This window comes from Scylla paramamosain, chromosome 32 (assembly GCF_035594125.1).
Source record: "Scylla paramamosain isolate STU-SP2022 chromosome 32, ASM3559412v1, whole genome shotgun sequence".
Lineage (NCBI taxonomy): Eukaryota > Metazoa > Arthropoda > Malacostraca > Decapoda > Portunidae > Scylla > Scylla paramamosain.
In genome coordinates, this window is record NC_087182.1 from 8,463,517 (window position 1) to 8,475,572 (window position 12,056).

General features: G+C 40.6%; 1 protein-coding gene across 1 annotated transcript; it reads right to left on the reverse strand.

The window, feature by feature from the left end:
- Positions 1-2,376: 2,376 nt before the first annotated feature.
- LOC135089386 (tigger transposable element-derived protein 1-like) lies at positions 2,377-8,048 on the reverse strand. Its single transcript, XM_063984949.1, has 3 exons — positions 7,960-8,048; positions 6,742-7,266; positions 2,377-2,395 (listed from the first exon to the last, which is right to left on the reverse strand). The coding sequence occupies exons 1-3, from the start codon at positions 8,046-8,048 to the stop codon at positions 2,377-2,379; spliced, it is 633 nt and encodes a 210-aa protein (XP_063841019.1).
- Between the last annotated feature and the right edge of the window lie 4,008 nt (positions 8,049-12,056).

Genomic DNA, 12,056 nt, shown 5'->3' on the forward strand with positions numbered 1-12,056 from the left:
TTGCACTGCTCGAGGACTACCTCCAGGGGAGAACCCTCCGGGTAGTCATCAATGGACAGGCATCCCAGCCGTTACCTATACAGGCCTCAGTTCCACAGGGTTCAGTGTTGGGCCCGATCCTGTGGAACATATACATCAATGACCTCCTGCGGCAAATACCGACTCTGCTTGCATACGCCGACGACTGCAGTCTCCCCCGCTCCTACTGCCGCTCCGACAGTTAGCGAGCCGTTAGAGAGCTGAATAGGCAGCTCAGGCTGGTGATGGAGTGGGGAGAGGTGTGGCAAGTCAGCTTCGCTCCAGAAAAGACGCAGGCCATGGTCATCTCACGGTCCCCAGCTGCCTCCCCAGCCGTCTCAGGCTGTCTGAGTTTTGGAGGCCAGACACTTCCCCTCCAGGAACACGTCAAATTGCTGTGGGTGACAGTGGACTGTGGCCTGCGCTTTGACCGCCATGTTGCTGCTGTTGCCCACCAGGTCTCCCAGCGAGTCTCTGCACTGCGACGGATGTCAGGAAACCTCGACTCCCGGGGCATCCTCACACTGTACAAGGCTCAGATACGGCCTTGTATGGAGTACAGTGCCTTGTCCTGGATGTCGAGTGCCCCCACCCACTTGCAGAGACTGGATGCTGTGCAACGACGTGCCCTGCGCTTGGTGGGGATGGACGGACAGCAGCAGCAGCAGCAGCAGGAGGAGCAGACCGGAGTCACGTCGCTGGAGCATCGCCGGGACGTGTCGGCGCTGGTGGTCCAGCACAAGACCCGGGTTCTGGAGGTCCCTCATCTCAGCTCGCTAAGGCTCCCACCACGAGCTGTCCAGAGGGAGTCCAGGACCACCACCTCCAGTGACATGCTGGTGCAAGTGCCTCGATCTTACTCGAGGCAGCACCAGCGCTCTTACACAGCCAGAACCTCCAGACTGTGGAATGTGTTTACGGCAGCCACGAGTGATACACAGACAATGACACTCCAGCAAGTGAAAGTGGCTGCACACAGGTGGCGTAAAACACAAACTCCCACACTAGTGCTGTGTTAATCATGTGTATATATATATATATATATATATATATATATATATATATATATATATATATATATATATATATATATATATATATATATATATATATATATATATATATATATATATATATATATATATATATATATATATATATATATATATATATATATATATATATATATATATATATATATATATATATATATATATATATATATATATATATATATATATATATATATATATATATATATATATATATATATATATATATATATATATATATATATATATATATATATATATATATAGTAGGATGAGTTCGCTTTTGTATAAATTTTCTTCTTTACATTTAAGTATAGGCTTTTCAAATAACAGCATAAAAAACGTGTTGTTTTAAGCCTGATGTAAATTTTTTGTTTAAATAAAAAAAAAAAAACGAAATTTATAATGGAGAGAGAGAGAGAGAGAGAGAGAGAGAGAGAGAGAGAGAGAGAGAGAGAGAGAGAGAGAGAGAGAGAGAGAGAGAGAGAGAGGGAGGACAGTTTGACTGACTGACAGGCAGATTTTTCTCCAGCTCTAATGATTCATAAGCAAGTATAGATCTCTGACAGAAAAAAAAATGCATGAAATGTAGATTGTATATGCAGAGAGAGAGAGAGAGAGAGAGAGAGAGAGAGAGAGAGAGAGAGAGAGAGAGAGAGAGAGAGAGAGAGAGAGAGAGAGAGAGAGAGGGAAAGGTAGTGTGTGGGGAGCGAGGTTATTGTCGACACGTAGGCTCTAATCTGATAGTTGGCCCAGTACAAGGTTTAGCAGCGCCGCAAGCCAGGGAATTCCCAGAAAAAAACAACACCTAAACGCTTAATTCAAAATGGTCAGATCATAGCTCCACCCAAGTCACTATCTACATGACTTAGTGCAGAGCTTAATAAAAATTCCCAGAAAGGACAACACATAAATGGTCATTTCAAGATGGTCATATCATAGCTCCACCCAAGTCACTACCTACGTGACTTAGTGCAGGGCTTAATACGGGTTACAAGGTCCTCTTTTGACTCTCGCACCCTTTACACAGACAGTCATAGCACTAGGTTACATGAAAAAAGATTGGCAGCCTGCTTCACTTTCCCACAGGCAATGGAATATTACAATAACAATTGCCAAATCACACAGCCAGCTGGGAAAGAATCGATAGCCACCTTCTAGGCAGAAACAATTATGACAAGGGACATACACTTAAAAGGTTGAGGTATAACACCTTGCTGAACATACCACCCACAGTAACAAATCCAACCCATTGTCCAACAAAGCATTATATCCTCCAGCCGAGTAGTGTTCTGTAGAATATGCATCACCGGATCACGTGAATACTGTTAGTATAAAAGCTCAAGATTAATGTTTTAGAGCTATGGCTACTGTACAGCAATAAATATCACGAGAGACGATTTTAGAATGTGCATCTCCAGAGAGTTGTAGAAGTGTATAGCACGTCCTTAATTAAAGAGCTACCACCGGCAACTCAACCCATTACGAACTCGTAATAGAAAATGTCACATGATATTTGTAGCAAGTGATGAGCGAGCGGTGCAGGAAAGTAGTCAATATCCGCGGAGCATTTTATCTTTACCGTCAAATGGATGGTGTCAAGTAAGGACACAATGGCCGGCTGGTGATCAACCCGGCCAACTTTTTTGTCCGTGACTGTATATTCCACAATCTACGCTAGTTTTAATGTTATCATAGTACTAAATTTTGCATGTACTTAACGTGCGAACACACACACACACACACACACACACACACACACACACACACACACACACACACACACACACACACACACACACACACACACCCACAAACATTTTCTTCCAAAAGATTCTTTTGACAATATCCAATTAAACATATCAGTGTATGCAAGCTTAGCACCTCTTCAACTTACGTGTGGTATCAGTACTGCTATTGTCTTCTCGCAGTGTCCTAGCTAACATACATGCATTTTTACAGGATAAAATATCATCTTCTGTATTTTTTTTTTACTTATTTTTCTATTTAATTACTTTTAAATTTACTTGTTTTATCTATCATTATCACTTTCTTTTACTGCAGCTTAGATACAGTTGCCGGTTGCCATCTCTTAGGAAAGAAAATGTGCAATATGGTGAAAACTTTATGTGCTCCAGCACCGTCTCCCCGATTGTTTATTCCACTGCCTGCTCCAGTTTGTAATCAAGAGAGCCGAAGATGATTTATTTGTTGCTTTAGCCGCCACTGTTTTCTGTATCCCTGACGTTATTCTTAACTTGGTGCGGCTGAATCCCGTCTGTAGTTTTCAAAGCACTCCAAGGAAGCACTCACCTGTCTTCTTTTTTTTTTTTTTTTTTTTGCGTCTGTCTTCCTTTTCCCTTCACTTTACAATTTAATTGCATTCACAGATGCTTACTACACTGTTCGTCAGTGAAATTTTAATAAAATGTATAATATGATATATACTTGCGTGTAATTTAACCAATCCTTGTAAACATTTGAATTCTATACATTGGTTGTTAGTTTTATATACTTTAACTTTTTTTCTTATATAATTTGTTTTATTTAGTTGCCATTATTGCTACTTGTCTTATTATTTACCAAATGTTTTTTTATTTATTTTCTATTTCATTATTATTTTTATTATTATTATTATTATTATTATTATTATTATTATTATTATTATTATTTTAATGTTTGAATAAAGCAGGCTAAGAGTAAAGAAAAAAATATATAGTGGAGAGGGGAAGGAGAGAACGCTAAGTTACAGTTCCATGGAGAGTAAAACGGATATTTCGAAGACTGAGGCCAATTTAGTTTCGTAGATGGCAAGATATTCTATTTTTGAAAGAGTTTAAATAATAGAAAGGAGAGAAAATAGAAATATGAAGAGTTCAATGGTGTATCTTGATGAGAGGGTTAAGGTACTGTGTACTTATTAATTTGTATATGTTTCGTCACCTTTGGTTTCCTTTATTGCTGTTTATTGGTTGTAAGTTTTATTTCATACTCGTTTCACTATCTTATGCTACAAGAAAGGGTACAACACACCCCTAGTCAACCAAATTCTACCCGTGCTTGTAACATATATTGGGAGCCTGTCCAGGAGGGTAACTTATGAACTGGTATGTCATTTGTATGTTAACGTAACTGCTAGTTAAGTAATTACTGTTTCTGACTTGTTAAGGTTTGTTTTCAGGCGTACATACCCACTGACACACTTATATAACCACGTTATTCACACTCGTTTTCGTCACTTCTTCGTTTTATCTCACGAGTATCTGCTGGTGGGTGCACGGTGACCTTGCCTTTAAATATTTCACGATAGGCCTGGTAAACAGGTAAAGGGGTGACTATGTATTCACATAGGTAGTTGTATCGGTTTCAGGTAGGGATCATTCCGTGGAGTGTAGTTCCATTTCCTCACATACTCCTGAGACTCATTCTCACTTTTTTTTTTTTCTAATATAGAAGGGCAATGTTTTAATGTTGCCAAGGGCAACAAAAATCCAATAAAAGGAAAAAAAAAAAAAGCTCACTGAGATGCCAGTCCCAGAAAAGGGTCCAAAGCGGTAGTCAAAAATTGAAGGATAAGTGTCTTTAACCTCCCTCTTGAAGAAATTCAAGTCATAGGAAGGTGGAAATACAGATCCAGGAAGGGAGTTCCAGAGTTTACCAGAGAAAGGGATGAATGATTGAGAATACTGGTTAACTCTTGCATTAGAGAGGTGGACAGAATAGGAGTGAGAAAAAGAAGAGTCTTGTGCAGCGAGGCCGCGGGAGGAGGAGAGGCATGCAGTTAGCAAGATCAGAAGAGCAGTTAGCATGAAAATAGCGGTAGAAGACAGCTAGAGATGCAATATTGTGGCGATGAGAGAGAGGCTAAAGACAGTCAGTTAGAGGAGAGGAGTTCATGAGACGAAAAGCTTTTGATTTCACCCTGTCCACAAGAGCGGTATGAGTGGAAACCCCCCAGACATGTGAAGCATACTCCATACATGGACGGATAAGGCCTTTCTACAGAGTTAGCAGCTGGGGCGGAGGGAGGGTGAGGAAAACTGGCGGAGACGTCTCAGAACACCTAACATCATAGAAATTGTTTTAACTGGAGATGAGATGTGAAGTTTCCAGTTCAGATTATAAGTAAAGTACAGACCGAGGATGTTCAGTGTAGAAGAGGGGGACAGTTGAGTGTTACTGAAGAAGAAGGGATAGTTGTCTGGAAGGTTGTGTCGAGTTGATAGATGGAGGAATTGAGTTTACTCTGCCCCAATCAGAAATTTTAGAGAGATCAGAAGTCAGGCGTTCTGTGGCTTCCCTGCGTGAAATATTTACTTCCCGAATTGCTGGATGTCTATAAAAAGTCGTGGAAAAGTGCAGGGTGGTATCATCAGCATAGGAGTGGATAGGATAAGAAGTTTGGTTTAGAAGGTCATTGATGAATAATAAGAAGAAAGCGGGTGACAGGACAGAACTCTGAGGAACACCACTGTTAATAGATTTAGGAGAAGAACAGTCACCGTCTACCACAGCAGCAATAGAACGGTCAGAAAGGAAACTTGAGATGAAGTTACAGAGAGAAGGAGAGAAGCCGTAGGAGGGTAGTTTGGAAATCTAAGCTTTGTGCCAGACTATCAAAAGCTTTTGATATGTCCAAGGCACCAGCAAAAGTTTCACCAAAATCTCTAAAAGAGGATGACCAAGACTCAGTAAGGAAAGCCAGATCACCAGTAGAGCGGCCTTGACGGAACCCATACTGGTGATCAGATAGAAGGTTGTGAAGTGATAGATGTTTAAGAATCTTCCTGTTGAGAATAGATTAAAAAAACTTTAGATAGGCAGGAAATTAAAGCAATAGGACGGTAGTTTGAGGGATTAGAACAATCATCCTTTTTAGGAACAGATTGAATGTAGACAAACTTCCAGCAAGAAGGAAAGGTAGATGTTGACAGACATATATATATATATATATATATATATATATATATATATATATATATATATATATATATATATATATATATATATATATATATATATATATATATATATATATATATATATATATATATATATATATATATATATATATATATATATATATATATATATACACAGTAAAATCCTTCTTATCCGGCATCAACGGGACCGCCGACATGCCGGATACCAGAAGTTACCGGATACTTGAATATAAGTGAAATTATGTCCACAAACACCACCCTACACTCACGCATCTTACCATAACAAAGATCAGCTGATCGCCGTGCCGCGCGTCGCCACCCGCGCTGCCACCTTACACTCACCAACACACAATACTACTGTACTGACATTCTCTTTAATACTTTCCTTTTATAAATAAGTTGATGGGTTACAAAAATAAAGTACGTATACACTTATTTGCTTTATTCAATATTAGCTAACATGTATAGCATACAATACAGATATGAAAATGTACGAGTGTTTGTGACACTTTTTCGCTCCCCACACCTCTCATTCAACACCCTCCGGGTCATTAACATCATCAGATTCTGTACTTGTTTGCCCCACTTCTTTTCCCTTACAAGCTACTTTAAAATAGTTTCTAATGTCTCCTTGTTTGCAACTCCTTCTTTGCAGCAAAAACTCATTCTCAGTGCAGTGAAGGGTCATAACATCTCGGGTTGACATGTATGTGTACTGCTCAGCAAACCTGACAAAGCCAGCTATGTATTTCGCAGCCTGTTCCCAAGTTACTTTAGGCTCATTATCATCATCATCATCATCACTATCATCACTAATTTTCTCTAAATGATCTTCTACTACATCGTTGATAAGTTCCTCGTCTGTGAGAGTGAATGTTACGGCCTGATTTTTGTCCACGTCCACCCATTCCTGTAACGCTTCATCTGTCACTTTAAGTTGCACATTTCCCCCCATTTCCCTCAGCTCGCTCACCACCAAATTTTTCATGCCACCTACAAACCCTTCAAACTCCTCATCATCCTCATCATCACACATCATCAAAGGGTACAATTTGCGCCAACATCGCATCAGTGTTTGCCTTTTAACGTCTAGCCAAGCAAGTAAAGCCATGAATATCGCATCCTTAACATTAAACTGTTTTTGGAACTCGGGGATTGTGCCGTCCTCATAATTAACAAGTTTGCGAAGGAAACTCTTACGATAGTTCATCTTAAAATTCTGAATGACTCCCTTATCCATGGGTTGAATAACACTTGTGACATTAGGGGGCAAATATACAGCAAAAATATTTCCCACAACAAGTTCCTCTGCTGGTGGATGAGCTCTACAATTATCTAATAATAAAACTACCTTACTGTCCTCTGGGAGACCATTTTTCTTCAGATTTTCCTTGACAGATGGCACAAAGCAATGCTTGAACCAGTCAAGGAAAATTTCAGCTGTCATCCAAGCACTTCGTTGCTTACGATAATCGACAGGCAGGTAATTCACGTTCTTAAAACAGCGCGGCTTCTTGTGCTTGCCAACCACGCACAACTTGACTTTTTGCGTACCAGCCATGTTAGCGCAGCACAGAACTGTCAGCCTGTCCTTGCTCTGTTTGAATCCCTTCACGTCTCCCTCCGACTCGCTTGCAAATGTGGTTCTTGGCAGACAGCGGTAGAACAAGCCAGTCTCGTCGGCGATGTAAATCTATTCAGACGTCAGGTTATGCTTCTCAACTATCTTCGCAAACCTATAAGAAATCAAAACAGAACGAGGTTTAGATAAAGAAATTAAGTTGGCTTTCTCTCTCTCTCTCTCTCTCTCTCTCTCTCTCTCTCTCTCTCTCTCTCTCTCTCTCTCTCTCTCTCTTTATTCTTACCTGTCGACAAACTCTTCAGCCGAGGGTAAGTTGGCAGATTGATTCTCCCGAGATGTTCAGCTTCCTTATGCCATGACGAACCTTGAACCTGTGGAGCCAGCCATCAGAGACTGGCATGCCCCTTCCTCGCCCATCTTCTTAGCTATATCACGCCCTTTCTCTTGTAGCATTGGGCCTGTAATTGTGACTCCTTCTGATCTTTTCAAGCTGAATCACTTGTATAACACTTTGTCCATCATTTCACCACGATGATACTGCAGTGTGTGACGATTTTCCGCTGCCTTTGGGGTGTCGGTGGCTTTCATGTAATCCTGCAACTTTTTCGTTTGGGATTTTATGTCATAAATAGTTGATGAGCCCACACCATATTCCGCCATTAGTTGCTGTCTGCTTTCACCTCTCTCTAATCGTCGACAAATGTCTACCTTCTGCTTAAGTGTAAGCACAACACGCTTTCTCTTTTCTACAACTTTAGGCATGATGAAGGTGTCAGGCGATAAACAATGCACACGCGAGACTGAGTCACTGAGTAAACACAGTGCAGTGGGCCGCGGGTGGCGCGAAGCAGTGCGCTCTGGTGGCGAGGGGACAAAGTATGCCTCGTGCGGGAATTTTAATCGATTTTATGGATACACATTGATTTTTTTATTGATTTTAAGGCTCGGGGAAAAATGTGTCGGATACTTGAAGCTGCCGGATACTTGAATGCCGGATGAGAGGGATTTTACTGTATATATATATATATATATATATATATATATATATATATATATATATATATATATATATATATATATATATATATATATATATATATATATATATATATATATATATATATATATTGTGCTCAATAAGGATAATTGCATATTAACGTTAATGGGCGAGGTCATTTTGCTTATTAATCATTATGGACAAACGAAACTGCCCACTTGGAATAACTTGCCCATTAATGTTAGTGGACAACCAGTAACGTTAATGGCCAATTTTAGAGGACGGGTGGGGTGTGCGCGCGCGTGTGTGTCTGGGGCGTTCGGGGTGTATAAAAAAGGGCGTTAGTTGGAGCAGATAGTTGGATGCCGCCGCTGCTGTTGTTGTGTGCACTGCTGCTGCTGCCGCTGCTGCTGCTGTTGTGTGCGCTGTTGGTGTTTTTTTTTTAAGTGCGTGCGGATTTCAGTTGGTTTAAACACCGACCGATCTTATTAATGCTGTAATGGATCGAAGAGAAACTCAGCGGAAAAAGTTTTATAACGTTATTTCTTCCAACGGGTGTTTCTTTTTCACTTCAAGGAAGTTAAAATATTATATAAGACGCGTCATCGCGGCAAAGAAGGGTGATAGAAAAAAAGTATCCTCCTGATTATGCTCTGTTAAATAGGTACGACGTTGCAAGAATTGTGGGAGGTAAAGAGATTCTTATCAAAAAAAAATTCCATAGACCCATATATACGATATATACCTGAAACATAGATGTTTGATGTAATTTACGGCGCCCACGTCAATGTCTGCCACGGAGGACAGACAATAACTTATTGTTAGATTAAAAAGACCGTTGTCAACGTGACCCGGGAACTAGTTGCCCTGTTTTTATCCTATTGTGTAACATGCGAGGAGAAGAGGTCGATCAAGAAAAATTAAAGAGTAGTAAGACCAATCACGAGTAGCGGCTACAACGAAATGGCCAAGTGGATTTAATAGACATGCGATCTTGCAAGACTATACATAATTACTACTTCATATTACATTATCAAGATCGTTTTACAAAATTTAGCGTATTAAAGGCTTTGCATTCAAAGCAAACCTCTGAAGTTTCACACCATCTCTATGATATATTTACTCTCATAGGGGCGCCAAAAATTCTTCAAGGCGATAACAGCAACGAGTTCGTTGGAGCCCCACTAACAACAATGATGCATACATTTTGTCTTGAGACAGAGCTTATCAGGGTATCCCCCAGATATCCTCAGAACCAGGGATCTGTGGAAAAGGCCAATGGTGACATAAAAATGATGTCATGGGGATTGATGTGGGAGAAGAACACTTACAACTGGATGGACTTGCTCAAGCAGGTGCAATGGACCAAAAATACTGCCAACCATAGAGTAATTGGAATGTCTCCCTACGAAGTAATGTTCGGGTAGAAGCACGCAACACAGAACGGGTAAGAAATTGTGTTTTTTAGCTTAATTATGAAATTCAATTTGACAGATTAGAGAATTTTGGTAGGTTGATTGCTTTACACAAGTAACCCAAACTATTTTTTTTCCAGGAGACTGACTACGAAGGGACTGAACAGCAACAACAACAGCAACAACAAGAACAACAACCATGGGATGAACAGGTTTGTTTCTCGTACATCTTTGCTCATGAATTGCTTTGTTTCATAGATGAAGTGAGTCCTTTGCACGTTATTCAGCTAGGCGGTTTACAGAAGTAAACAAAATATTACAGTTTTTCATAGATAGAGATTGAGGAAGAAGACGGAGCGGGGTTAGAACAGCAGCAGCAGCAACAAAAACCATCATGGGATAAACAGATTTGTTTTTCGTACATCTTTGCTCATGAATTGCTTTGTTTCATAAATAAAGTAAGCCCTTTAAACATTATTCGGCTTGGCAATTTGCAGACGTGAACAAAACGTTACAATTTCTTTTTCATAGATGGGTCCCAGGGAAAAAGACGGAGCGGGGGTACAACAGCAGCAACAGCAGCAGCAACAACAACCATCATGGGATGAACAGGTTTGTTTCTCGTACAGCTTTGCTCATGAATTGCTTTGTTTCATAGATGAAGCTGAGTCATTATTCGGCTTGGCAATTTTTTTTTTTTTATGTAGGAAGGATACTGGCCAAGGGCAACAAAAATCTAATAAAAAAAATGCCCACTGAAATGCCAGTCCCATAAAAGGGTCAAAGCAGTGGTCAAAAATTAGTGGATAAGTGTCTTGAAACCTCCCTCTTGAAGGAATTCAAGTCATAGGAAGGTGGAAATACAGAAGCAGGCAGGGAGTTCCAGAGTTTACCAGAGAAAGGGATGAATGATTGAGAATACTGATTAACTCTTGCGTTAGAGAGGTGGACAGAATGGGGGTGAGAGAAAGTCTTGTGCAGCGAGGCCGCGGAAGGAGGGGAGGCATGCAGGTAGCAAGATCAGAAGAGCAGTTGGCATGAAAATAGCGGTAGAAGACAGCTAGATATGCAACATTGCGGCGGTGAGAGAGGGGCTGAAGACAGTCAGTTAGAGGAGAGGAGTTGATGAGACGAAAAGCTTTTGATTCCACCCTGTCTAGAAGAGCAGTATGAGTGGAACCCCCCCAGACATGTGAAGCATACTCCATACATGGACGGATAAGGCCCTTGTACAGAGTTAGCAGCTGGGGGGGTGAGAAAAACTGGCGGAGACGTCTCAGAACACCTAACTTCATAGAAGCTGTTTTAGTTAGAGATGAGATGTGAAGTTTCCAGTTCAGATTATAAGTAAAGGACAGACCAAGGATGTTCAGTGTAGAAGAGGGGGACAGTTGAGTGTCATTGAAGAAGAGGGGATAGTTGTCTGGAAGGTTGTGTCGAGTTGATAGATTGAGGAATTGAGTTTTTGAGGCATTGAACAATACCAAGTTTGCTCTGCCCCAATCAGAAATTTTAGAAAGATCAGAAGTCAGACGTTCTGTGGCTTCCCTGCGTGATATGTTTACCTCCTGAAGGGTTGGACGTCTATGAAAAGACGTGGAGAAGTGCAGGGTGGTATCATCAGCGTAGGAGTGGATAGGACAAGAAGTTTGGTTTAGAAGATCATTAATGAATAATAAGAAGAGAGTGGGTGACAGGACAGAACTCTGAGGAACACCACTGTTAATAGATTTAGGAGAAGAACAGTGACCGTCTACCACAGCAGCAATAGAACGGTCAGAAAAGAAACTTGAGATGAAGTTACAGAGAGAAGGATAGAAACCGTAGGAGGGTAGTTAGGAAAGTTTGGAAAGCTTTTTGCCAGACTTTATCAAAGGCTTTTGATATGTCCGAGGCAACAGCAAAAGTTTCACCAAAGTCTCTAAAAGAGGATGACCAAGACTCAGTAAGGAAAGCCAGAAGATCACCAGTAGAGCGGCCTTGATGGAACCCATACTGGCGATCAGATATAAGGTTGTGAAGTGATAGATGTTTAAGAATCTTCCTGTT